General features: G+C 34.7%; 3 protein-coding genes across 9 annotated transcripts in view; 2 read left to right on the forward strand and 1 right to left on the reverse strand.

Annotated features, from left to right (window-relative positions):
- Window positions 1-1,770, forward strand: part of LOC111443283 (haloacid dehalogenase-like hydrolase domain-containing protein Sgpp) — a 21,203-nt gene extending 19,433 nt beyond the window's left edge. Inside the window, exon 7 of the mRNA XM_023081153.1 lies at window positions 1,760-1,770. The gene's annotated coding sequence lies outside the window, so the exon portion shown is untranslated. The remainder of the gene's footprint in view (window positions 1-1,759) is intronic.
- The window catches only part of LOC111442920 (regulator of nonsense transcripts 1 homolog), a 12,688-nt gene extending 9,902 nt beyond the window's left edge, over window positions 1-2,786 (forward strand). Inside the window, exons 22-29 of one of the 5 annotated variants that reach the window (XR_002710412.1) lie at window positions 95-212; window positions 426-796; window positions 874-936; window positions 1,020-1,091; window positions 1,370-1,501; window positions 1,580-1,699; window positions 1,912-2,148; window positions 2,214-2,786. Coding sequence is in view for 3 of the 5 variants with exons in the window: in XM_023080516.1 (XP_022936284.1) it covers window positions 95-212; window positions 426-796; window positions 874-936; window positions 1,020-1,091; window positions 1,370-1,501; window positions 1,580-1,699; window positions 1,912-2,046 (1,011 nt within the window). In the remaining 2 variants the exon portion in view is untranslated. Of the gene's footprint in view, window positions 1-94; window positions 213-425; window positions 797-873; window positions 937-1,019; window positions 1,092-1,369; window positions 1,502-1,579; window positions 1,700-1,911 lie in introns of all 5 variants that reach the window. The other 4 variants (XR_002710417.1, XM_023080516.1, XM_023080671.1 and 1 more) reach the window with 4 other exon arrangements.
- Window positions 2,787-3,333: 547 nt separating this feature from the next.
- On the reverse strand, window positions 3,334-16,397 carry LOC111446196 (lon protease homolog 2, peroxisomal-like). Of its 3 annotated transcripts, none has more exons than XM_023084918.1 (17): window positions 16,138-16,397; window positions 15,525-15,637; window positions 15,253-15,361; window positions 14,856-15,021; window positions 13,799-13,890; window positions 10,767-10,866; window positions 10,589-10,672; window positions 9,787-9,911; window positions 8,251-8,452; window positions 7,950-8,156; window positions 7,346-7,476; window positions 6,832-7,045; window positions 5,794-6,093; window positions 5,421-5,615; window positions 4,782-5,027; window positions 4,040-4,141; window positions 3,334-3,927 (listed from the first exon to the last, which is right to left on the reverse strand). In XM_023084918.1, the coding sequence occupies exons 1-17, from the start codon at window positions 16,242-16,244 to the stop codon at window positions 3,844-3,846; spliced, it is 2,577 nt and encodes an 858-aa protein (XP_022940686.1). In that variant the 5' UTR covers window positions 16,245-16,397; the 3' UTR covers window positions 3,334-3,843. The 3 variants fall into 3 exon arrangements, with proteins under 3 accessions (XP_022940686.1, XP_022940677.1, XP_022940694.1); XM_023084909.1 differs by having other exon boundaries at window positions 10,767-10,946; window positions 14,852-15,021; XM_023084926.1 differs by lacking the exons at window positions 15,253-15,361; window positions 15,525-15,637; window positions 16,138-16,397 and having other exon boundaries at window positions 10,767-10,946; window positions 14,856-14,929.
- Window positions 16,398-23,631: the final 7,234 nt, after the last annotated feature.

Genomic DNA, 23,631 nt, shown 5'->3' on the forward strand with positions numbered 1-23,631 from the left:
GGGGGTAATGATCGTTGTATGTTGTTGTGTTCTTTCATTTTTTCTTCATGGAAGTGTGATTTCTTACCTAAAAAAATTTATGCTGCACATGCAGATATACAATGATCGCCGTCTTTTCTTTGCTGGTGGGCCTGGAGTTGTGCCCAATGATAATTTTGGACCTGTTGCCCCATCTGGCTCTAATGCTGATAGAAGAAGTGGTCGTGGTAGAGGTGTGTTTTCTCTGTCTGACATTTAACAATCTTCAAAAGTGTGCGCAACTTCATATTGCAGAAGTTCTTAAGGATGCACGTTGAGTATATGGCTCATTTCTGACCATGTAGATTGTGCCTTTTGATGGCATGCATCACCTCTATTGATGGGTTCTCTTTTGTCCTTTTATTTTATTTTATTGGTTGACTACTTAAATCTTATACTTTGTTCAGGTTCGTACTTTCCTCCTCACCTGCCCAATGGAGCCCAAAAGCCTGGAGTGCATGCTTCTGGTTATCCCATGCCACGAGTTCCCATCCCTTCATTTCATGGTGGTCCTCCGCAGCCATATGCAATCCCAACTCGTGGAGCTGTGCATGGACCAGTTGGTGCTGTTCCTCATGTTCCTCAACCAGGAAGTAGGGGTTTTGGGGCAGGACGGGGAAATGCGGGTGCTCCTATTGGTAGCCAGCTTCCAAATCAGCAAGCCTCTCAACAAAATATTGGAAATATTGGTTCCACTTTTAACTTTCCTGGTTTGGAGAGTCCCAATAGCCAACCATCAGTGGGTGGTCCATTGTCTCAACTTGGCTTTGTTAACAATGTGTGTATTTTCTCTCCCTCTCATACTATCCACCTTGATGGTTACCCTATGTCTTAAAAGTATCTTTGTTTCAATAGATGCCTGTTCAGCCACCTAACCAGACTTTTCTTGAGGGGTACTCCATGGGAGGAATTTCTCAGGTAGTAATTGGTGTTTAATATGTTCAGTTTTGCTGTGTTGGTATGATATACTTTTCTTAAGTTATATATGTGATTACAATCAGGACTTCTTGGGTGATGACTTTAAAAGCCAGGGATCGCATGTTCCATATAATGTTACTGATTTCTCCACACAGGTACTTTCTAGACCATGCCTACATGTGAAATATGTCTTGCTTGATTTGCTTGCAATAGCGCTCATGTTTTATTTCGAAGTTGAGGAGTATTTTGTATAATTTAGCCTTTATATTATTATATGTGGATGTATGATATTATTATATGTGTGGATATATGTTAGATTAATCATGAAATGGATGTGTTCCTTATAGTAGCTTGGAATCTTTTGTTTCTGTTTTTTGGTGGATGGTGGATGTGTCCAATTAACTTCTAATAATCTCTTTTGGTTTATCTGCAGGCCTCTCAAACTGGATATGCCATTGATTATGTTAGTCAAGGAGCACAGGGTGGCTTTCCAGGGAGCTTCCTGAATCAGAATTCTCAATCTGGATATTCCCGTTTTGGAACAGGAAACGATTTCATGTCACAGGTTTTCTTCTACCCTTTTTCATAATTTGATTTGATATCAAAAGTTTCCATTGGCTTTTAATCTACATCTGTCCCACAGGATTACATGAATCATGGTTCACAAGGTCTATTCACGCAAGTTGGTTTTAGTGATCCTTCACTAGATGAAGCCTCTCAAAGTCACTATAACGTGGCCAATGCAAATCCACTACAATCCCAGGTTTCTCTTAATGCTTTGACGATGCTTTGATGCTTATGGTCAAATTTTACTGAATAATAGGGTGTGGTAATGCTTGGCCTGTTATAGCTCCTCACAAGCATTATCATCAAACAAGTGGGGAGTCATCAATTCGCTATGGCCAAGTGTTACGCATTTCAATCCGTCCGTTTTTTTCTTCTTTTGTCGCTGAAAAAAAAATGATAATTTTACAGCAGGGGATGATGAACTCTCTCTACTCCCAGCCCTTTGCACATTACAACACACAGCCCTCTACCGTGCAGGCCCCACCACAGCTGCCTCAGCAGGGCCAGAGCTCTCAAAATCAGAAAATTCACTTTAGTGGTTGAGAGGGTGTAGGAGGGATTCACAGCGGTGATGGGTAGTCTTTGCATCCAGCAACTTGGTGTGTGCAACTGTCTGCCTCTTGCAGAAAAGCTTGCCATTTTTTGGTCAGTATGATTATTCTATCCACTGCCATTGTTGGTAACAAACATGTGATTTGGCAATCTATTAGTACTCGAGAGTGGACGAAAGACGGAGGACGGTCAGCAAAACAAGGGCGGCACATCCAGGGCTGAGAAAGAAAGATAAACCCATATACCTACTTGAGGTTTTGTGTTAATGAATAAAAACTACAAATGTTATTTTGTGCGATGGAGCACTGCATGGCACAGTTTCGGCGGGGAAGAAGGGTTCATAATACATACATAGGATCGGAATCATTGTGTGATGTGTGTAAATCTGGGGCAACTGATTCATTAAATTACAGAAGCAGCAGCAGCAGCAGTCATGACATTTTTGTACAGCAGCAGCTGGTGAAAACTTGCCTTGATCATCCTTTCACCTCTCCGGGACGTGTACCTGTACTCTGCTTTATCTTTTGATCAAGTAGAAGATGGCTATAGACTATATAGGAAGTAACTAATATCTTTTTCTTTTGCCGAGTGACTGCCACTACCAGAGGAATGGATGTATTTTATATGGTATACATCTCCGGGCTTGTTAGATTGAATTATACCTAATACCACATGCCACATACTGAGCTCCATTTATGAAGTCCCATCTTTAATGCATTTTGTTTATTTAACTTATCTTCAAGGATAGGTGATATGGTAAAGAAATTTGAAGGCTATTTTTACTTTGTTTACGTGCTTTTTTTTTTTTTGCTATTGAAATTTAAAATTCTATTGCTGAGGATAGCTAGCTTGAACAGAAATTTTTGGTTGATGCAATTCAATGTTGTGTTTTCTTCATCTGGCGGATGGAGATGGAAAATAGAAAATGTCTGAAATGGCAGTCGACCTCCTCCTCGCAATGTTGATTGAGTTGAGTTGGTCTGAATCCTTGAGTCGTGAAACACTGCAAGGCACTCGATGGTCCATAAGGCCAAGGGTATAGACTTTGCCTTTCGTTTGAAATAAGGAAACTACGACAGTGTGCACGAGTTTTCGTATCTATGGCATTTGTGCGCTTCGTTGCAAGCCCAACCACGAGTAGACGTGTATTTTTATGGCTACAAAATTGTGAAAAAGAAATAGCTCATACGGTAGTTAAATGGAGAAAGTAGTTCAGGTATATTTATAACTTACCTCAACGTTTAGTGCCAATAAATGGAACAAACTTCCCTAAGGAAATGAAATCAAATGGTTTGAACCAGTTGTATTTATTTAGTTAGATTAGTTATACATCAATATACCCTTTCATTACAGCCCCAACCTGTGTACTTAAAAATACATACACTTTCCTTAAAAACACTATAGAGGGAGGGATAAAATTTGCTTCTATAATAAATACGAGACATTTTCATAATTACAGGACGAATAAGCACGAGAATAAAAATGACAATAACTGGGGGCTCAACCGCAGTAGATGAGCATTTGATAAGATGAAAGAATATTACATACCATTGTTTTTTATGCATTTGGTTACAGGATCCAAAGACTTGCAACTTTCGGCAGCAAATTGGGTGACTTCCTTCTTGCAGAAGAATTGACCAGAACATGGAGAAATCATCACATATTTTGATTAGCCAGCACCAGCACCAACTTCAACCAAATTGATAGCGTATTTTACCCGATGGATAAGGCAACGTGCTAATGTTCAATTATTCGGGTTCTTGATGATAATCACGCCACGTTTTCTTGTCATAACTTCGAGTGTAGTCTCCATGGACACCCACCTTCAAAAGCCTGCTCCAGTACGTCTTCCATCCGCTTGGCTAATATTATCTAATAAGAAGAAAACAAGTAATAAGCATTGGATGAATAATTCCAATAGTGATACTAACATAGTGATATGGCCCATTCCTATACAAATAATTGCATGTATATTGAATCTTACCTCCAAACTAGCAAGCACGCCTGAAGGAACTTCCACTAAATCTTTCAAATTCCTCTCTGGTAGAATAACCCTCTTTATCCCATAACGATGTGCAGCTAGTATCTGTAAAAGATCACTTGCATTAGCCATTCACAATCCACGAACATGTTTTAATCCATTTCTTGGACATGAATGCTTATTATATAAACATTCACACCCTCAAACAGAGGTCAAAGCTGAAAGCTTCGAGACCAGAGATTTCTCATAGAGAATTCAATGCAAAGTGTACCACGAACACAAGGATGGCTAACAATTGCTCTAGAGGAACACACCACTCTCATGATAGTGATACACAAAATATATTGTAAACAATAGATGATGTCAATAAAGGTGCAAACATTCTACAAAAAAAAAAGAAAAAAAACTGCACTTTCATGAAAGGATACAAGCAGAAAAAAAAAAGCCTAAAAAAAAGGAGCCTAATTCTAACTACTGAGGAAGGACTTTGACCCATAATAACAAAACCAAGGTTACAACTACAAGGCCTTGTGACCGAATCCCACCGGGCATCACAATCGGCATAATATTTTCTTTTTCTACCAATTCCTTTTTGTTCTTGTAGAAGTAGTTACAAAATTTTGAATTAACATGTGGTCTACAAGTATCTATGCAACTACTTCTACAAGAACAAAAAGGAATTGGTAGAAAAAGAAAATATTAATACACGTTCAAAATACAGTAAGAAGAAAAATATTAGATATACCTTATCCTTGATGCCACCAACAGGTAGAACAAGACCCCTCAGAGTCATCTCTCCTGTCATTGCAGTATCAGCTCTTACTCTTTTCCGACCAAACAGTGAGACCAGAGCTGTTACAAGAGTCACACCAGCTGAAGGCCCATCCTTGGGCACCGCACCAGCAGGAAAGTGTATATGAATATCACGACCCTCCAAAAGATTGGACTCACAAGCAGCTGCCAGTTTCAGATCTGTCGCCCTTGCTCTTACCTGTAATTATACAATGGTCAACCCCTTGAAAATATCTGTGAAAGGTAACAATCCCATTAAATGTGCACCATGGACGTGACAACCTTGTGTACAGGTATTAGTAGTGATTTCCAAGTCAAAACATCATGGACTGTAATAACCACTAGAGGAGGGTTACTATCAAGGTCCTGTGAGTTAAGTCAAGGTAGGTCATCGAAGCCAACGAATAGAAAAAATGATGGTAGATGTGATCCTTATATAACACGATTGAATAAGCTACAATATTAAATTATAGCAAAGACAGATTGTTGAGTGTAGAATTTACGACATAGAACCAGTAAAGGTCAATCATTACTCATTTGTAGTGATAAAAATATGTATATGAAAACACAAGTATCAAGATGAATATGATACCCAGGTAAGGGCTATCTGAGCTGATTCTTTAATGACATCACCAAGCTGGCCAGTGAGATGTAATTCTCCCTTTCCTGACATTACTGTAGCCTCCACGAACTGAACCTCTCCCCCAAAGGCAGTCCAAACCAATCCAACGGATATCCCAGGTGTTATAACTCTCTCTGCTGCTTCTCTGTCCTCAAACCGAGGAGGCTGCAACACAGAAACAAGAATAAAAATACATGTGGAATATGCTTTCTAAAAATTCCAACCAAGAAGAAGAGAGGATAAGAAGCTTTCTAAATAGCATGTCTACTAGTGATAGTTTCAACTTTCAAGGGACTGGCACATATTTATTTAACAACACACACAAGGTCATGAGAATTATTACCCCAAGCACTTTTTCAAGCATAGCCTCATCAACAACTAATGGAGAGGCTATCCTCAATGGGTTTGGTATCTCGTGATCTGCTCCAATTGGGATGACCTCCATATCTACTTCACCTCCATCAGAAAATCTATTTTCCAACAGAGGAGAAGAAACTTGATGCACATCTTTACTCAACGGGACAGTTCGATCCCTTTCCACAACTCTAACAGCAGCAGCACGAGCCAAGGAAGCCAAATTTCTCTCGAGGTTTCGTACACCAGCCTCTCTAGTGTATCTTTGAATCAGAAGTTTAACCATAGCCTATCACAATAAACAATATATTTGTAAATTGTTTTCATACATTATACAGAAAATTGTACAACAGATGTGAAACAACACATGGCATTGATGCTGCACGTCCATAGATGGAAAGAAACCCGTTTTTAAGTTGAAGACAAGCTGTTACACATTATATGTTGTAGGATCGCATAACCAAACAGGCTCAAGAGAATTATTCAACACAAGAATAATAAAAATGTGCATGCATTTCTAATCATCATACCATATCAAAGTCAGACCTAGCCTTCCTACTTTTGGGACAGCAAAAGAAATACTGGATAGCAGTAAGATTGGAACAATAAGTAACCCCAGAAGCAAGAATCATGAGACAGCCAACACAAAGGTTCTGTCGGATATTCAAGTTGTAATAGAGCCTCCGATAGTTCTTAGAGCATACACAGCAATTAGCACTGCAATAGGCCCCCAATGGTACAAATATATGTACACATGCAAGAATAGAGAAAGGGAATACAAGGAATAATGGGCACGGTACGCAAGGCTATTGAGCAGGGGAGGGTAGGCGTTTGGCTCATGATGAATGTAGGATTGATAGAGTAAAGAGAATGATGGTAGAACTAGAAAAGAGTGAGCAAAAGACAGTCAATAGGCTCTTGAAACATCTTCCAGTTGTACTCGTCTGATACCAGTGAGAAGGATATTCTGGAAATTATCGTATTGATAGAACTATTAATTGTAACCATTACAGTAAGAGTTAACTACCTCTGGAATTTGAAGATATTCAGCGCTTAGCCCATGCTGTTCCAAAACTCGTGGAATCAAATGGTACATTGCAATCTTAAGTTTTTCCTCTGGTGTGTATCCAGGCAGCTCAATGACTTCCATCCTATCTAGAAGAGGAGGAGGTATGAGCTGCATTCTGTTAGCAGTGGCCACAAATACAACATTTGAAAGGTCAAATGGGACATTCAAATAACTGTTGATCATTGGTTAAAGAATCACACCGAGTAACTTGAGGAAAATGAAACAGTTCTAGAATTGCAACAGCCCTAAGCACAAAACATACTTCACCAGGAATATCCATAACGACGGACCAAATAACACTTGATTACAAAAATGAAGTTAACAATGCCCTAATGCTTAACATTCAATTTTAAAACTAAATTATTCTTACCTTCATCCCTGCCTTCATAAAAACATACAGAAGCTAAAAGCTAACTCTATGACCAAAATGCGGGCTGTGTACAGATAAATAAAATGTGTTAGATTAGGATACTGATCACTGAACTTTTTGTTCTGTTCAGGGTCAAGAACCTCCAGAAGAGCTGAAGCTGGATCTCCCCGCACATCAGATCCTGTCTTGTCAATTTCATCTAATAGCATGACTGGATTGCAAACAGCTACTCTCTGTCAAATGTTAAAAAAGAAATTTCAAGGGTAGATAAAGCATCAACCCTAGTCACCCAAAGATTAAGAAAAAGTCGATCAACTGCAATTAGATGAGAAGAATAACAACAAAATTTATATCTAAGACACTCTCAGTTCAAATCAGCAAAAGTAGAAACGCCTAAAAAATAAAAAGTCCCTTTCCTTACCCTTAAAAATATTCTCCTATTCCTTCCTAACCACACTCCCAAAGATTTCTTACCATTGATAAGAACCTTAGCCTTCTTGAAAGGAAAAACATCCAGACTAAAGCTCACAAGGTAAGATTAGGATAAATGATGCCAGACACAAATGGATTGTACAAGAAGCATCAAACACTACCGACTGTGATCAACCAAACAAAAGTCAAATCTAACAGTAACCTGAAAGAAGCTTTGGCTAACTAAAAAATGTGAAAAAACAGTTATTAAACCAATAGGAGGAGAGGGGAAGACCTTCAGTCCATCAATAAGACGCCCTGGCATGCTTCCAATGTATGTCCTCCTATGACCCCTAATGTCAGCCTCATCTTTAACACCACCCAGGGATATGCGTACAAATTTTCTGCCCAGAGCAGCAGCAATAGATGATGCCAAAGATGTCTTTCCCACACCTGGTGGCCCAACAAAGCACAGCACGGGCCCTCTTGCATCTGGCTTAAGCTGTAAATGTTGGATGGTGTCATCATATAACATACCAAATTTAAACTCAAGATAAAAATATTGAGGATTGAGAAAATGTTAGACATCAAGTTACCTTCCGAACAGCAAGGTATTCAATAATTCGTTGCTTGACCTTGACCAAACCATAGTGGTCACTGTCAAGACGTTCCTTTGCAGCTTTCAGGTCTAATTCAAGTTCTTCAGTTTCCTTTTTCCAAGGAAGGTCAGCTAGAAGCTCAAGGTAAACACGCAAACTGTTGTACCCAGGTTGTTGAGGTTGCATCTTTTTAAGGCTCCTATGAAGGTTATAGAAGTAAAGGTGAAAAATTGGCCGTTATATAAAAATCTCAGCTGATCAGAGATTCAGAATGCAGTTAGGAAAATTAGCAAACCATGATAGAGTATATCAAAATCAAAGGCACGTTAATGTCATTGATCATTTCTTGTAGAAACATTAATTTTTCTAGCCAGTTTCCAAGGTTGGTTGTGCATGTTTGATATTGCGTATAGCATCACAAAGCTACTTCCCTTGGTACTTGTCAATAGAATATTTTAGGCCTCTACCAGTGGCCGCCTTTGCTCCAGACAAGGATATCATTTTGATACCAAATGTTGCAGCCTACAGATAGGAATTCCTTGATAATACTGATATACTAAAGAGCTCAGAAGGCAAAAGATCCCCTTCACAGAAGCTAACAGTTAACACAATAATGCTTAACAGAGATCTTCTAGTAGTAACATATAAGAAAACAAATGGAGTAACAACAAAAACATTAAGCTGTTAAATGGTAACTCCCCTACCTCGTGTACCAGTTACCCTCCAAAAGTGGCAGGAGAGAGTCTAGTTTATTCTACATGACCCAAGCCCAAGCACAAGGGCACACTCCTTATTTACTCCAATGGACCGGTCTTTTGAGGCATTTCTTATGTTCTTTTTAATTGTAGTGACCATTTTATGGCGGGCACCGTCACTAATCAGTGGGAAGATGTTGCATGCCCCCACACTAGCAGCAAGGGAAATCAAGAGATTTTATTTATTAAGTTTTCCATCTGAAGATTAGAGTCCAAGACTTTGATGTTCCCCCGGGACTGCTCTAGGAGGCCTACAATCTTGATTGAGCACACCCAATGAGTGGGAGGAAAATTCAGTTCGTTATTCACTTATCACCTTGTATCTCTACAAGGTTTAAGATTTTTTTTTCCCTCACTGACAACGAAGGGTACACTTAGTAAAGCTTTTTACTGGACTTTTTTTTCTTTCCTATCTTTGAGCAATAAATTAATTGAAGCACTTAGTTCTTATACTTGTAAGCAATGGCACACGTGTTTTCTTTTCTTATTTTTTTCAGGACTGCATGTATCATATCAGATAATAATATTCAAAGATATAATTTTCAGAAAAAGTTCTTGAAACATCCGCTTTTATCAAGCTGTAAAACCAACGGTCAGACTACACGTCCCACCACAAGATTAGATATAACCACCATTTCAACAATAAAAAACAAAACAAGGATAAATTATTTCACCATCTTTTTTCCCTGTGTTCTGCTAGTCCTAACTGTGGTTAGCAAATAAAAAAAAATTCTGCATAAAAAAGAAACCTCTACTATGTCTTCTCAGAAAGTCATACCTCAACTCCCTCTGAGCATGCTTCCAGATATTGGCAGGCATTTCAGCACTTTGCATCTTTCTTTCCAGGGCAACAAAATCATCTTCATCATCGTCATCACCAAGCTCCTCCTTTATTGCCCTCATCTACACATCATGCAATAAATGGCAAGGGTGGTTGGTAGTCTAGGATAGTTATGATGAGCCAGCAACGCCAGTCATCAGATTAGTATTACCTACTAATTACCATCTACCGAATCACATGGTGAAACCTGACCTTTGTCAGATGACCATAACAACAGATAACTCAGAAAAAATTGAAATTAATCTCAATAAGAACCGCAGTAAATTAAATTACTTGAAAATGAAATTAAATTGGAACAAACACGTAATCAAAACCACAATCAGTTTATATTTAAGTTGAACATAGCATTTGTAATAAAGTAATAAAATTAACTAAAAGTGTCGAGGTTAGCCGATTGTTTTAAAAGATTGTTAGATGTTACTAATGTAAAAACCAAAAATGACACTATAGAATTCAACATACTTGGTTGTTAATGTAAAACCATATGCATCGATAGCTAAGACAGCAGGTATACAGCAAAATAGAATTCAACAAACTTATGGACTTTCACAATTATAGATAAATAACATGCCATTAGACATGACACCATTGATAAAGCATCAACTCCAACGCCCATCCATCTTGTAGTGATAATGTATACAAACTCAGTAACAACGTGAAAGAACAAAAATCTTGGATATAATGTGATGTTCCTACTGCTTGACTACAGAAAAACTATAATTACTGTGAGAAAGCTAACCTGCTGACGCAAGAGAAATTCTTTCTGTGATTTTGATAATTGTCCTTCTACTTTCTGCGTAATCTTCTCTGCTACACGTATTGACTGTTGCAAGTTAATAACAACATGACTCCACAAGAAGAAAAGGGAAAAGTGAAGAGAACATTCATTATTGTTTACTCTTTGATATAAGACTTGCCTGTAAATGCCTGTCAACTAACTCCATTGCTTTGGAAAGCCTTACTCCTAAGTCAACCGAATCCAGCATGCATAATTGCTCTTCAAAACTCATCTCAAAACTGGCAACAAATATATCAGCCAGTTTATGAACTGGAACTGTATCCAAAAGAACTTTTGTTCTTCCTTCAGTTTTTTGTTTCTAGAAGTGGAAAAAGGTGTGAATTACTGTCCCAGAGATAACATAGACGTATATAGTAATTACAGAAGTGATAGATGAACTTTAATGGACTTGGTTTTAACAGAGATAGGAATAAATTTAATCTAGAAAAGTAAAATCTCCGTTGATAAACAAAATCTTCCATTGATCATTGATTCTTTTTCCTTTTTTTGTCTTTTTTGTTTCTTTTCTTTTTTTTCTTTTTTTCTTTTTTTTTTTTTTTTTTTTTTTTTTTTTTTTTTTTTTTTTTTTTTTTTTTTTTTTTTTCTTTTTTTTTTTTATATGAAAAGTCAAGTTTTCATTGAGATCAAATGAAAGAATACAATGGGAATACAAAATAAATAAATAAATCTTCATTGAAACATTATAAGTATTTCTTATGAGTCCTCTTAGCATTTTCCTGAGGCATTTTACAATGGAATTTCTTGCATCTGTAAACCACTAGGATCAATTAAAGAGGAAAACATGTAGGAATTTGAGATTCTAAGATGTGAAATCAGCCCAATTAAAGAGGAAAACATGCATGGAATTTGAGATTCTAAGATCTGATTCGGAAATGGCTCCTTAACTTCTTTTCCACATTGTTATTTTCCAAAGAATTAACTAGAGAATCCAACTACCTTCTGCTCTAAACTAACCTCAGATTCATTACCTGGTTCATTAAACTAACCTCAGATTCATTACCTGGTTCATTATAAGGAACTGAAGTGGGAATTGAATGAACATTAGAAGATTGCGAAACGCCCTTAGAAAATGTTGATCCAGCTAAACACATGTTTATAATATACTTCGGCTAATTTGTTTCCTTTAGTTCAAATTCATGATTATTCCATTTTTTACGGCAATCAAAACCTTTAACAAGATTCTTCAACTACATCATCATTAAGAGTGGATAAAGCAGAGGCTATAAAATGCATACAGGCAGAGGGAATTTTCCTTGGGTAATGTTTTGAATAAGTTGTAATAAAATGATCTAATATAAACCGCAGCATCTAAATTGTACAATATGAACTTCAAGAAGTTGTGAAGAAGTTGTCCAATTACAACAAGATAAAGTCTAGTTACATGAAATGAAGTCAAGTCTCATTAAAGTCGAATTCAAGTTGCAATTAATGTCACATTAAGCAGAATCAAGCTTCATTTATACAACAAGAGCTTCAAGATACTTCAAGGAGAACTTCATTTATTTTTAGATGGTTACAAATTCTTAATAGATAATTGAAATTTAGATTATGGTGTTTTATGAGTGTATTTTTTGTTTTAAGATTTTTGATTTACTTATTAGGTTACGTTTACATACTAATTATGGTCATAAGGTAGGAAGGTTAGAACTCTTGAAATGCATCATGGAAGGTCAATGGTTTCATTTGAGGCTATATAAAGCCAAATATGTTGTCCTTGTAAAGTAGACTTGAAAAATATAGTAAAAATAACATTTGTGCTTTCTTTTAGTCTAGAATTACGTTTCTTTGAAATTTTCTGTAGTTTAAGTTGCATGTTTAGAATCATTCAAACTTGACCTGATCAATCTTCCTCGTGGAATGAGCAAGTTTTTCTTGCCTTGAGATATTTGATCAACAAGGATTCAGATCTTACTTTCTCTTGAGGTGATTTCTTATCGTTTTGGAGTTCTTTGATATCTTAGATCTAAAGGTTTTATTCTTCAATAAAATTGTTAGATTAAATTCACAAGAGTTCCATACCATTTGAGATGAAATCATCTTGATTTTGGGGTTTCAGCATTTGTGATGTAGGGGTTTGCATATCCACAAGGGTTCTTAGATCCAAGTGGCTCTACTGTTTTCATATCACCGATCTTTTACTTCCATGATGCTTGAATTTTCTAAATGTTCTAAGGCAGAGTAGTATTTCTCAAGTTATGCTCCTTCATTTCTTGGGACGATAAATCCACGTCATTTCATGTCTAGGATGAGAAACCTTCCTCATTTAATACCATTGGAACGCAGAAGAATGGATTTGATTGAATTAATTCTTGTGGGGCAGCAACAAAGAGACAGATGAATCTAACTCAAGCATACTTCGAGTATTAAATCTGATATCCCCTGAAGTTATTAAGTTCTCATTTTCTAAATCAATGAATGCTTCCTACACGTGCAACTCTTGGCCATTAATTTCAGCCTTCCTTGAATCTTCATAAGTTGTGTTTTCCGACCCAACTGAGACATTAATAATATTCTCTAAAGTCTCAACTATTCCATGCATAGGTGAGCTTAAAAATTCTTTCTCGGTCCTAGACGTGACAACTTCATCTTCCAAAGCTTGTTTCATCCTTTTTAAGTCCATGGAATTTGGAAGGCCAAAAAGGGATAGGTCAAGATTGATGAAAGGACACTCTAAAGAAGAAATATCACCAACCAAGGATTAAATCCCCTCTTTTTCTATCCATAATCACAATGAATGCCGGAATAACCACACCTTGATAACTTTGAGGGAAATACAACTTGCATTTCACCAACGAGATAAAAAGAAAACAGCCCCTGGATCAGTCTTCTATATTATTTTATTGTCCCTACTAGAGAAAGAAGCACCTTCCAATAATTCAACCATCTCTAACAAATGCAAATTATTTGTCGATTACAGTTCTTGGAATAACCAATTGAATTCTTTCAACTAGAACTTTAGCAATTATCTTGCTTCATGTCAAACGACTAGGCCAGAAAATTAATTATTTCATATCTTGCTTTCATGAAATTATTGTTTCCTATTAAAAAAATGAAAAAATCTTGATTTCATGAAACACATGCTATCTCTTGACACCCTAAGTAAAGGTAATAACCATGCAATAAAACAAAAGAAATATCACCATTGAGTACCTGTTCAAGAACAGATATAAGCTCCATTGCAGTAGCTTTGAATTGTCGAGATAATGAAATAAAATCTGGGTCTTGCTCCACTTGCTCCATCTCTAATTAAGATGAGAAAGAAGGAAGCAACGAACAACATCAGCAGATGAGTTAAAAACAAAAAAAAAAAACAGCATATTTTTTCAATCAACAAACTCAAAAAAATCTTTAGGGAAAACCACTTTCAAAGAAAAGCGTACGATAAAACAGGAAAGCAAGCTTCACGGGGACTGTTCACTAGAACCCAAAATACACAACGGGTAAGTATTTTTGCTTTACATGCCTCCTCCTGACACTGTATCATGTTCTTAATACATTCTCAAGGCAGTAAATCCTTCAAAACCATAAATTAAAAATCAACTTTTTACACACACATACGCCTAAGTAAAATTACATTTTGACCCTATCAAACCCCAAGTTCTTAGTTCCAAATTTAAAAACTAGAACTTTTAAATTCATCATGACATCAACCATAAACTTTTTTATAACAAGTTAAATTAAATGAAACTTATGTAGCCTCTCAACTTCTATCTGGAAAAAAACGGGTTATCTAATAGGGAAGCACTTTGGTGATTAAAGACAAGTCCTATTAAATATCTGCGGTGTTAATGTAGTTCATTTACCAGCTAATGAGTAACGTTCCTTGTTTGTCAGTTAGAATATAGGTGCATGTGTACAGTAAATTTTGTTGTTCCTCGTTTATCACTTCCAGAATGACGTGTTCAAGGTTGCTTCTAATCAAGAGCCCTTTTCAACGCAAGAAAGATCTACAACATTGTTCTTTGTGTTTGAACAAACTATCCTAGTTAGAATGTAATTTTATCTAGGTTTCTTCCTTGTTTAGTCAGTTCCTTCATGGAGAACTTAGCGTCAGCCTGAAGTGCTTTTAACTTCCAATACGAATAAAGTGTTGCAGAAACTGAATGGAGGGAAAAATTACAAAATTTTTATACCAATGAAAATGGTCCAAAAAGTCATAACCAAACCCACTAACAGAAAACAAAAATGCATTTGACCACCAACCTGCCTTTGTCATTTCTGAGGGTGATATTTTTGCAGTATAATATGTTCCTCTGGTGCTAAGTTCCTGGACAGAAAATCTACATAAACCTTCTAGCACAACCGTATATGTCACTTTTCCACTTGGTTTCTCTACTCCTCTAGACAGCTGCAAGGCACGAGCAGCAACACCCCTGATGAAAATAATTTTAGAGAAGCAGCACCTCAACTATTACCGCATCTTGAATTTTGTAAAAATTATATAAACAACATTGATAAACTTGTATATTGAGCTATATGGAGAAAGACATTGAATCCAATGGGGAGAAAAGGGAAAAACTTACAGGCGCTTCTGCTATCTTATGGGATTGGTTAAATAGTAACAACTAGATGATGAAATGACTAGATACAAATAGATACTATACCTTGAATGCCATTGAATTACTTCCTGATGATTTTTCCCATCTACTCTTTGTGAGTCAGAGGATCCAGATTGAGCCCTCGAGCTACGATCTCCAGGATTGCTTCCCGCACCTAACCATTATGTTTGTTTGAAAGAGTTTAATGATCTTTTCTTCGGCATTCCATGATGAAATAGTACGAACACATCCATCGCGGAACAATACAATGTAATTTCTAATCAAAATGCAGCCACTTAACACTTGATGGGTTATGAAAAACGCAGCAAATCAACTACCTTGAGATAACACTGGCCCTATTGCTGATGCGTCTGCATCATCTCGAACTGGAAGAATACCAATCAACCCCTTCTCTTCTCGCTGCCACAACTCTTGCTCCACCAGTTTAACACTGCGTCCATAGTAAAACATTTTTCTCGTCAACCTTTCGTCAACGTCCCTAAAATGTGCACAATCTCATAAAGCAAAAACAAATTTACCAAGCAAGCAGTATCGAGTATCAGATTTTCCCAATAAAGAAATTAATTCAGGAATCCGAGAAGTTATAACTCAATTCCATACAAGTTGAACTGAAAAGTGATCATCAGAACTTTTAAGACAAAATGACCTTCCTCAATCGCCCAAAAAAACAACCAAAAAATCAAATTACGGTATCTCACTTTAAAAAAGAATGCGAACATCACGATACGGCGAGAAAGTGATGATCCAAACATAGAGACACCAAATTACCGAATAAAAGAAAAGGTCAAAATCGCAGAGACCAAAATGAAGTGAATCAGAATTTATTTGAAGCTCGGGAAAACACATCATGATTGCATTAAAGTAAAATTATCCATGGAAAAGACAGAGCAAGAAAACAGAGATGTAATCAGTAGCATTCTTGAGGCGTACCTGCTGGACGAAGTGCATCGAATCCGAATGATGGCGCCGGGCAAAAGAACCTTATTCCTGAACGGAAGAATTCCGAGTCGACTCGGCAGCTCCACCGGTTCCACCATGATAGCAGAAGACAGAGAAATAGAGTTCACAGAATCAAAGTGGTGTAGAGAGAGAGAGAGAGAGAGAGACGCCTGTGGTAGTGGCGAGATGAGAGTGGGCTTCAACAGATCAAAACGACCCCGTCGTGACTTTGCATCAACAAAAACATTCAGTTTTCGCTTTTAAAGAGCCAGATTTTCAAAAAAGTCCCTTGGGATTTATATAATTGCTTTATCGCCTCGTTATTTTTAGAAATTTCTGTCATGGACCCCAGAAAAAGAAAGCAATCATTTTGGATAAGGCGGTTGTGTTGTGGAGTTTGGATTTAATTTTGGATATTCATTCAATTCAATGTGGCCTCAACTTTTCGAATAAAATAATCTCAAAATTATTTGTTGTTAAATTACCAAGAAGTTTACAAAAAGTACCCATCCCTAAATTAATAAACGTTTAAATTAAAAACATCATAAATCTAAGAAAATAAATACGACTATCTTATACATGTACAATGGTCTCGAGTTGCGATGTTGTCGTCAACCGTATAAAACTTGTCTTGCCTTACTCTGAAAAATATAGTAGCACGTGGCTTGAGTATTTAAAAAAATACTTAGTAAGTGAACCACTGTTGGTGTTAAATACAAGGACATGCGAATGCAATAACGAAACCTATCCTTTCAATCTATTTTCCTACGATGCTGTCCTAACATGTAACTTGGATGTGTACCATATACTCTACACACAGCCCATACGTGCGAGTATGGACTCACCAGTCAGTTTGCACACCGTTGGGCCACTTTCCTTGTCGGGCGAGCATACTCTGGGAACTCCTTAGGCCGGACACCCGTTAGAACTAGTAACAGTCACAACAGAATTAGGTTACACCTAATGATCATTCTTCTGTCTGACCATCGCAACATTACGATAAACATAATGATTGTTCTCCTGCTTGGTCATCCCAGCATTATGATAACCATAATGATCGTTTTCCTGCCTCGTAATGTACGCGTTTGTACTATCGTGAAGGGTAAGGGGTATCCCCTAATGCATGAGCACACAATAATGCATGAGGTCCCAACATTATTTTCCATTTTTATTATCATTTAATACAACCTTGCTATCGTTTTTCATATAATTTCACATATCGTTCATCATATCTTTCACGCATACGTCGAGGTTGTATTTCATGTTGGTTCGTTATTTTGCATGTCAATCATATCATATCATTCAAATTACATAAATATATCATATCAATAACATTCATGCTGCAAGACATAACAATTTTCATCATCTACATATCATACCATAACATATCACATCACAATATATCATATCATAAACATGTCAATTTATCACATATCTTGTACCCTAACATGTTTCATATCATAACACAACATATATATATATATATATATATATATATATATATATATATATATATATATATCCGTCATTCACATGTCGTATCATAATCATATCATATCATAAATATTTCATGGTCATATCGTTCCCTAATTTAACATAGTTTTAACATTCTTATACCTATCACAGTCTATCATTACATGAACGTACTTTAGTCGTATCGTTATATGAATGTATCTTAACGTTGTCGAATCTTTCATAATCCTATCCCTTTCTACTCATAACCTAACCATATTCTTTTATCAATCGATCATGACCTTATCGTTTGTATCGATCTCTCATATCCGTAGTACTTTGACACGTAACCTAACCTTAACGTTTCATAAACATGTCTTACTCCTATCATTACATTACGTTTAGTGCATCATTCTCGTATCCTATCTCAAACATATCATTAAACACATCATACTGTAAGTGTTATCATACAATTCACATATTATAACATATACATATCATAAGCATAAGCATATTGATTCATATACAATATATATGACACGTGCAGAACCACGGAGCACGTGTCAACATCAAATATAACCATGTCAATAATAAAACTATTTACTTGGATGGTCTTAGCCAAAGTTCTATCTAACTCCAAATTAGTTTGCTAAGTACTTAACAATTCTTAGAATTCCTTGAGTAGTTCTGAATCCTAAATTTTGTTAAGTAATTAACAAATTCTTAATCTTTCCTTTTCCCTTTAGATTTAATGTTTCTTGCCATTTAAATATATCTAACAATACAATGCACATATTCTTGGTCATTCCAAATCTTTATTTTTTTCTTTTTATCGATGCCTCAGAAACTTACACGAAATCATATAATGCCTCATTTACGGTAACTTAATATGCTAACAAAAACCTAAATAAATTGCATAAAAGAAGATCTATTTATTGGGCATGGATAAACAATTTATGTTCCTATACTAAATTTTTAAAAAAATTTCTTTTTAAATTAAGGATATTAATGATATGTTTGAAATTTTTTTAGTATATTTGAATTGTCAACGTACGAGTATTTTTAAATTTTTTTAAAAAGTTTTAAAATATTTTGAAGTTAAAAAAAAAAGTTTTTTTTTTGTTTTTTTAAAGTTTAACTGAATTTTAAACAAATAATAAAGATTTTGAAATAAAATATTCATATTTTTTATAAATAAATAAAAAAAATAACGGCAATATATTTTTGTACTTTTTTTTAAGGTCAAGGTCAAGAATATTTTTCCGAAGTGTAAAGTTTGTTTGAAACTTTTAAAAATAAAAAATATATATATTTTAAAAGATAAAATACGAAATATATTTATTAATTTAGTCGATAAATAATATATATTATGTGTACTTTTGGTCAGGAATTAATGATTAGTGGATTAGGATATAATTTAGGAAGTTTGATACCCATTTTCTTGGAAACTTAACAAGGTGAGGCAGGTGAGTGCCTCTTGCCTTGCTGTTCAGTTCAGACCTCCGTAGAATGCGGTCGGAGGTGACAACGTGGCATATGTCGTCTATTCTGACATACAATTCTGACACCTTTGTACCATGATTCTATCACATTTTATACTTCATTTATATGTTAATTACTCATTTCACCTCATTTTCTTTTCTCTCATTCAAAATAATTCAAAATAATGTTGGAATGCTTTCGAATCTTTTGAATTAGGTCGGATGAATTTGTATATTATATAAATAACACGTGCTATATGACTCATCTACAAGTTATGAATTATAATATGTAATGTTTGTGGTCATATTGTAATGCATGTACTTCTAATATGTCTATCCGTGTATGCTATGGTAACATGTTCACGTTATATCCTATGAAACACTGAATGAATCATATATGATATAAATGAATGATATGTCATGTACATGTATGTATGCATCTCGTACGAAGATTATTCATGAAAAGTATGAAAGTAAACCATTCTTAAGTTAATTTTAACGTGTCTTTACATACGTCGTATTATTTTTTAACATATGGTATAACAAATCTCGGTGAAGTGTCAACAAAAATGTTTTATTATATTGTAACAATAGTTTATAAAAAAAAAATTGAATTTTGAACATCATTGAAAATTGCGAGATTTTTGGCTAGCGGCTGACTATCTCGCGGAAGAAACCACCACGCTCCCTCCTCTTAAACCCTTATCCTTCCCTCCTTCAACCATCAAGCATTGTTCTACCTTCTAACTAGAAACACCCACACACCCGAGATAGAACGAAGTACATAAATTTGGTGTTATCGATATAGTCTCATACCAACTTTAAAATATTTAGAAACTCTAGTCAAGACCAAACAAGCAAGTGACTTTACTATTGGTTGGTTGAAAGAATTATATGATGTATGATGACCCATGCTCCGTGGCTCCTGCATGCGTCACAATTACACAATTAGGAATATTATGTTATGTGATGACCTATGATGCTATGTTATATATGTTATGTGATGTCCTATTATGTCATGTTATATATGTTATGAACTATGTACGTGATGTCGTATGATGCTATGACATGTCACGTGAAGCCATGTTACAAATCTATACTATACTAATAATAATGCATGATGAAAGTCATGATGAGTATTATGCGTACCATTACTCATATGTGTATTATGACATGAAAAAAAGGAAAAACGAACTAATTCTTATTATATGCTATGATTTTAAGCCATGAAAACCTCATACATTTATGTATGTCATGTGTTTCGAGATACTTCTCCGTTATGTTATGTTAGTACGGACGCGTACCTTCGATATTTATGTTCTTCATAATATCATGCAGGTCTTTCCCTCTGTGGTGTCCGATGACCTGTTAGTGCATATAGCCCAACGAGCTAGGTCCAGGGGATTTATATACAAGTCCGCCTGGTGGGACTTTATGTGAGTGCATGGGCCATATTTGGGGAAGTAACACACATCCAACCCTTGTCGGATTGGAAAGAGCTCAAGGGCGCTATGTTATTTTAAAAAATGATAGATCTCATCATGTATGTGTGTATTTGCATTACCTAACCCCAATAGTGCGTTACTTACCGACTATTTCTTAAAGTACTCAAGCCACATGCTAGTATTATATTTCTGGTAAAATTAAAGTGCCACTACATAGATGACAGTGATGCTTTGAATGAATATGGAAGCTAAGCTAGGATAGTAGTATGCAATTCCTTAATAGTTCGTAGATCGTTTAAGGTTTTCATTTTCGTACTCGAATTTACTTTGATATTTCTCTATAACATTTGTTGACGTTTCTTATTTTAAATTGAAGGATATTGACAATGAAAAAAGCATAAGTAACCTCGTTCGTGCTCCCTTCCTACTACCATCTTCTTTGGCTGGCCCCCTATCTCTTAAATCTTCTATATAAGTACATGACTTCGTTTGTAAGGTTTTATCAAGTTTTTTTGCACGTGTTATTAAAAACATGCATATAATGACATCTCTAATCTAAGTAAAAAATTAGGGGCATTAATGATATATATATATATATATATATATATATATATATTATTATGTGTTACAGTTCACACCTAATTTGTATAACGTCCTATTGTTATTAAATACTTTGGACCATTTAACACTAAATTTATGTAAATATTGGCTTTTAATTTTGATACTAAATCCAAAAATCATAAATGATCGTTTATGAATTTTTAAATCGTATTTATGAATTTAATTAATAGAAATTAATTGTCTAATAAATCAATTATACAAATATATATATATATATATATTGTATGTGAAAAAAATTTAATTTTTAAGTTAAAAAATTTATTAAATATAAAATTAAAAGTCCTTAAATAGAAAAGTTTAGATATTGAATTATTGAAATATATAATATATAATAAGAGGAATAAATTAGGAAAGTGATTTAAAGTGTGTCCATTTGAGATCGGTGATATTAAAAATATGAAATAGACCTAAATTGTTTTATTTAAATTTTTATAATGGGTGGTTAGCTTTGTTGACCTAATAAAGAAAGGCGTACAAAATTAGTTAAAGAAGCATAATTTTATTATATAGTTTGAAATGTGATGTAGCAATTATACTCTATAGTATATGCATAAAGTCGTCGGTGGTGGCTCTCTCCAATTAATTAATTAATTAATTAATTAATTTGTGTGTAATAAAGAATAGATGAGGCTGTATAGAAGCTGACTTGGCACCACATGAAACCTGCTCGGTGCCATGTTCAACAACTTGGAACCTATTATTCTGCCATGTTTAATTTATGGAGTCTTTATAAATTTTAATCCACGTATTAAAAGAATTACTAATACTTCTTATTCGCTAAAGATAATTTATATTAAAAATGTAAAATATTTTAATAAATTTAATAATTTACATAATTCGAAAATAATTTATTTGAGAATATATATAAAAGTGATAATATATATGGTAACTATAATTTAATACTAAAATATCCTTAACAAAGTTGAGGAGAGATAGGGTTGGGTTAGGGACCTGTCTACTAATTGTTTAGCTAATAACGACAAATCTCTCCCAATTCCCCTCATTTTCCATTTAAATTGAGATTTTTTTGCTCTATTTGGGGTATGCCCCTACGAGTTCTCGACCAAATATCTCTAATCGTAATTCATGTCTTATTTATTAAGCTAAACTCGAATCATTAAGTACATGTCTTCATCAGTTACTCATTAATGTGCCACCTTGAGCTTGTCAACCATTCTTCGATACTTAAAATAATGCTGTGTCGAAGTCATCACAAACAAAATAGTAAGATACTATTTTCATGTATCTCATATTATTATTGGTTCAAAGGATTCTTCTTTGCAATTTCGAATTAAGGGGAGATTTACGTAACAAGTCACGTACTGCCTCATAAATTAATTAAAAAGAAGGGAAGAGAGGGAGAAATGTGTAATAGGATCACGTTATAAAGGAGATACGAATTCGAAACAAAACGTCCAAAATTACAAGGTGAAGAAGGGATATAAGAGGAGAAAGTTGATAATTTAAGGGTATAAAAAGAGTATATGTACTTAACTTGTTTAGGTGTGTTGCAGCCCTTATCCAAACCTTATCCATTACCGTCTCCTTTCTTTTCATTCCCTCTTAACCAATAGTATTTTTGTCCTTATTATAAATGCACTCCTACTTGCCATAAATAAAATTACTATAAAATGGTATTAAATTTTATGTTTTATAAGGTCAACACAAAATAAATTTTTTAATATTTTTATAATAGAATTTTGAAATTTCAGTACATTTGTTAATTAAAATAATATTATATTAAAATTTTAACACTAAAATTGTAGTTAAAAAAAAAATCAAAATAAATACAAATTTCAAAATTATAATTTAATCAATTATTTAGTAGCAGTTGAATTAAAAAAAAAAAAAAAAAAAAAGAAGAAGTTAATTTTAGCATTCCAACTAAAAATAATTGAAAAAAAAAAACATAAAATACATTGAATAAAAAAAATTCAAATGTTTTGTATGAAAACCCATCAATACTCTAAACCCGCCGAGAAATTAAAAGAAAATAAAAAAAATTTACGAAAAAAGTTATTTACTTCATAAAAAGTTATTACAATCGAGTACAAGTACAAAATAGAAGTATATATTGACTTCCAAAAATTTGAGTTGAATTATTATCTCGTCTGTGAGGATTGAGTTGAATTGAGTTATGAAGTAATTTCGAGTCAATCTAACCAACTCGAAAATTTGGGTTGGTCCAAAAATTTTGTTCGCTCGGAGAATATAAATAAATAAAGAATTTAATAATAATAGTAATTTGAAACTAAAGCTATAGGTTTTTTCTCAAACAAGGTACAAAAAAGAAAGGTATTTACTCTAATTTAAAATATTTTCCCCCTCAAATCTAATTTCCATTGAAAATGGAATACCCAATTTTCATAAGCCCAGCCCAATAGGGAAGCCCAATATAGAAGCCCAATATAGAAGCCCAAAAGTTAAGGGCTGGGCCAAGTCACCATATTTATGTTCACCCAACTTAATTACAGAAGTAGCAGAAA

Source organism: Cucurbita moschata, unplaced genomic scaffold (assembly GCF_002738365.1).
Source record: "Cucurbita moschata cultivar Rifu unplaced genomic scaffold, Cmos_1.0 Cmo_Scf00001, whole genome shotgun sequence".
In the NCBI taxonomy this organism is placed as follows: Eukaryota; Viridiplantae; Streptophyta; class Magnoliopsida; order Cucurbitales; family Cucurbitaceae; genus Cucurbita; species Cucurbita moschata.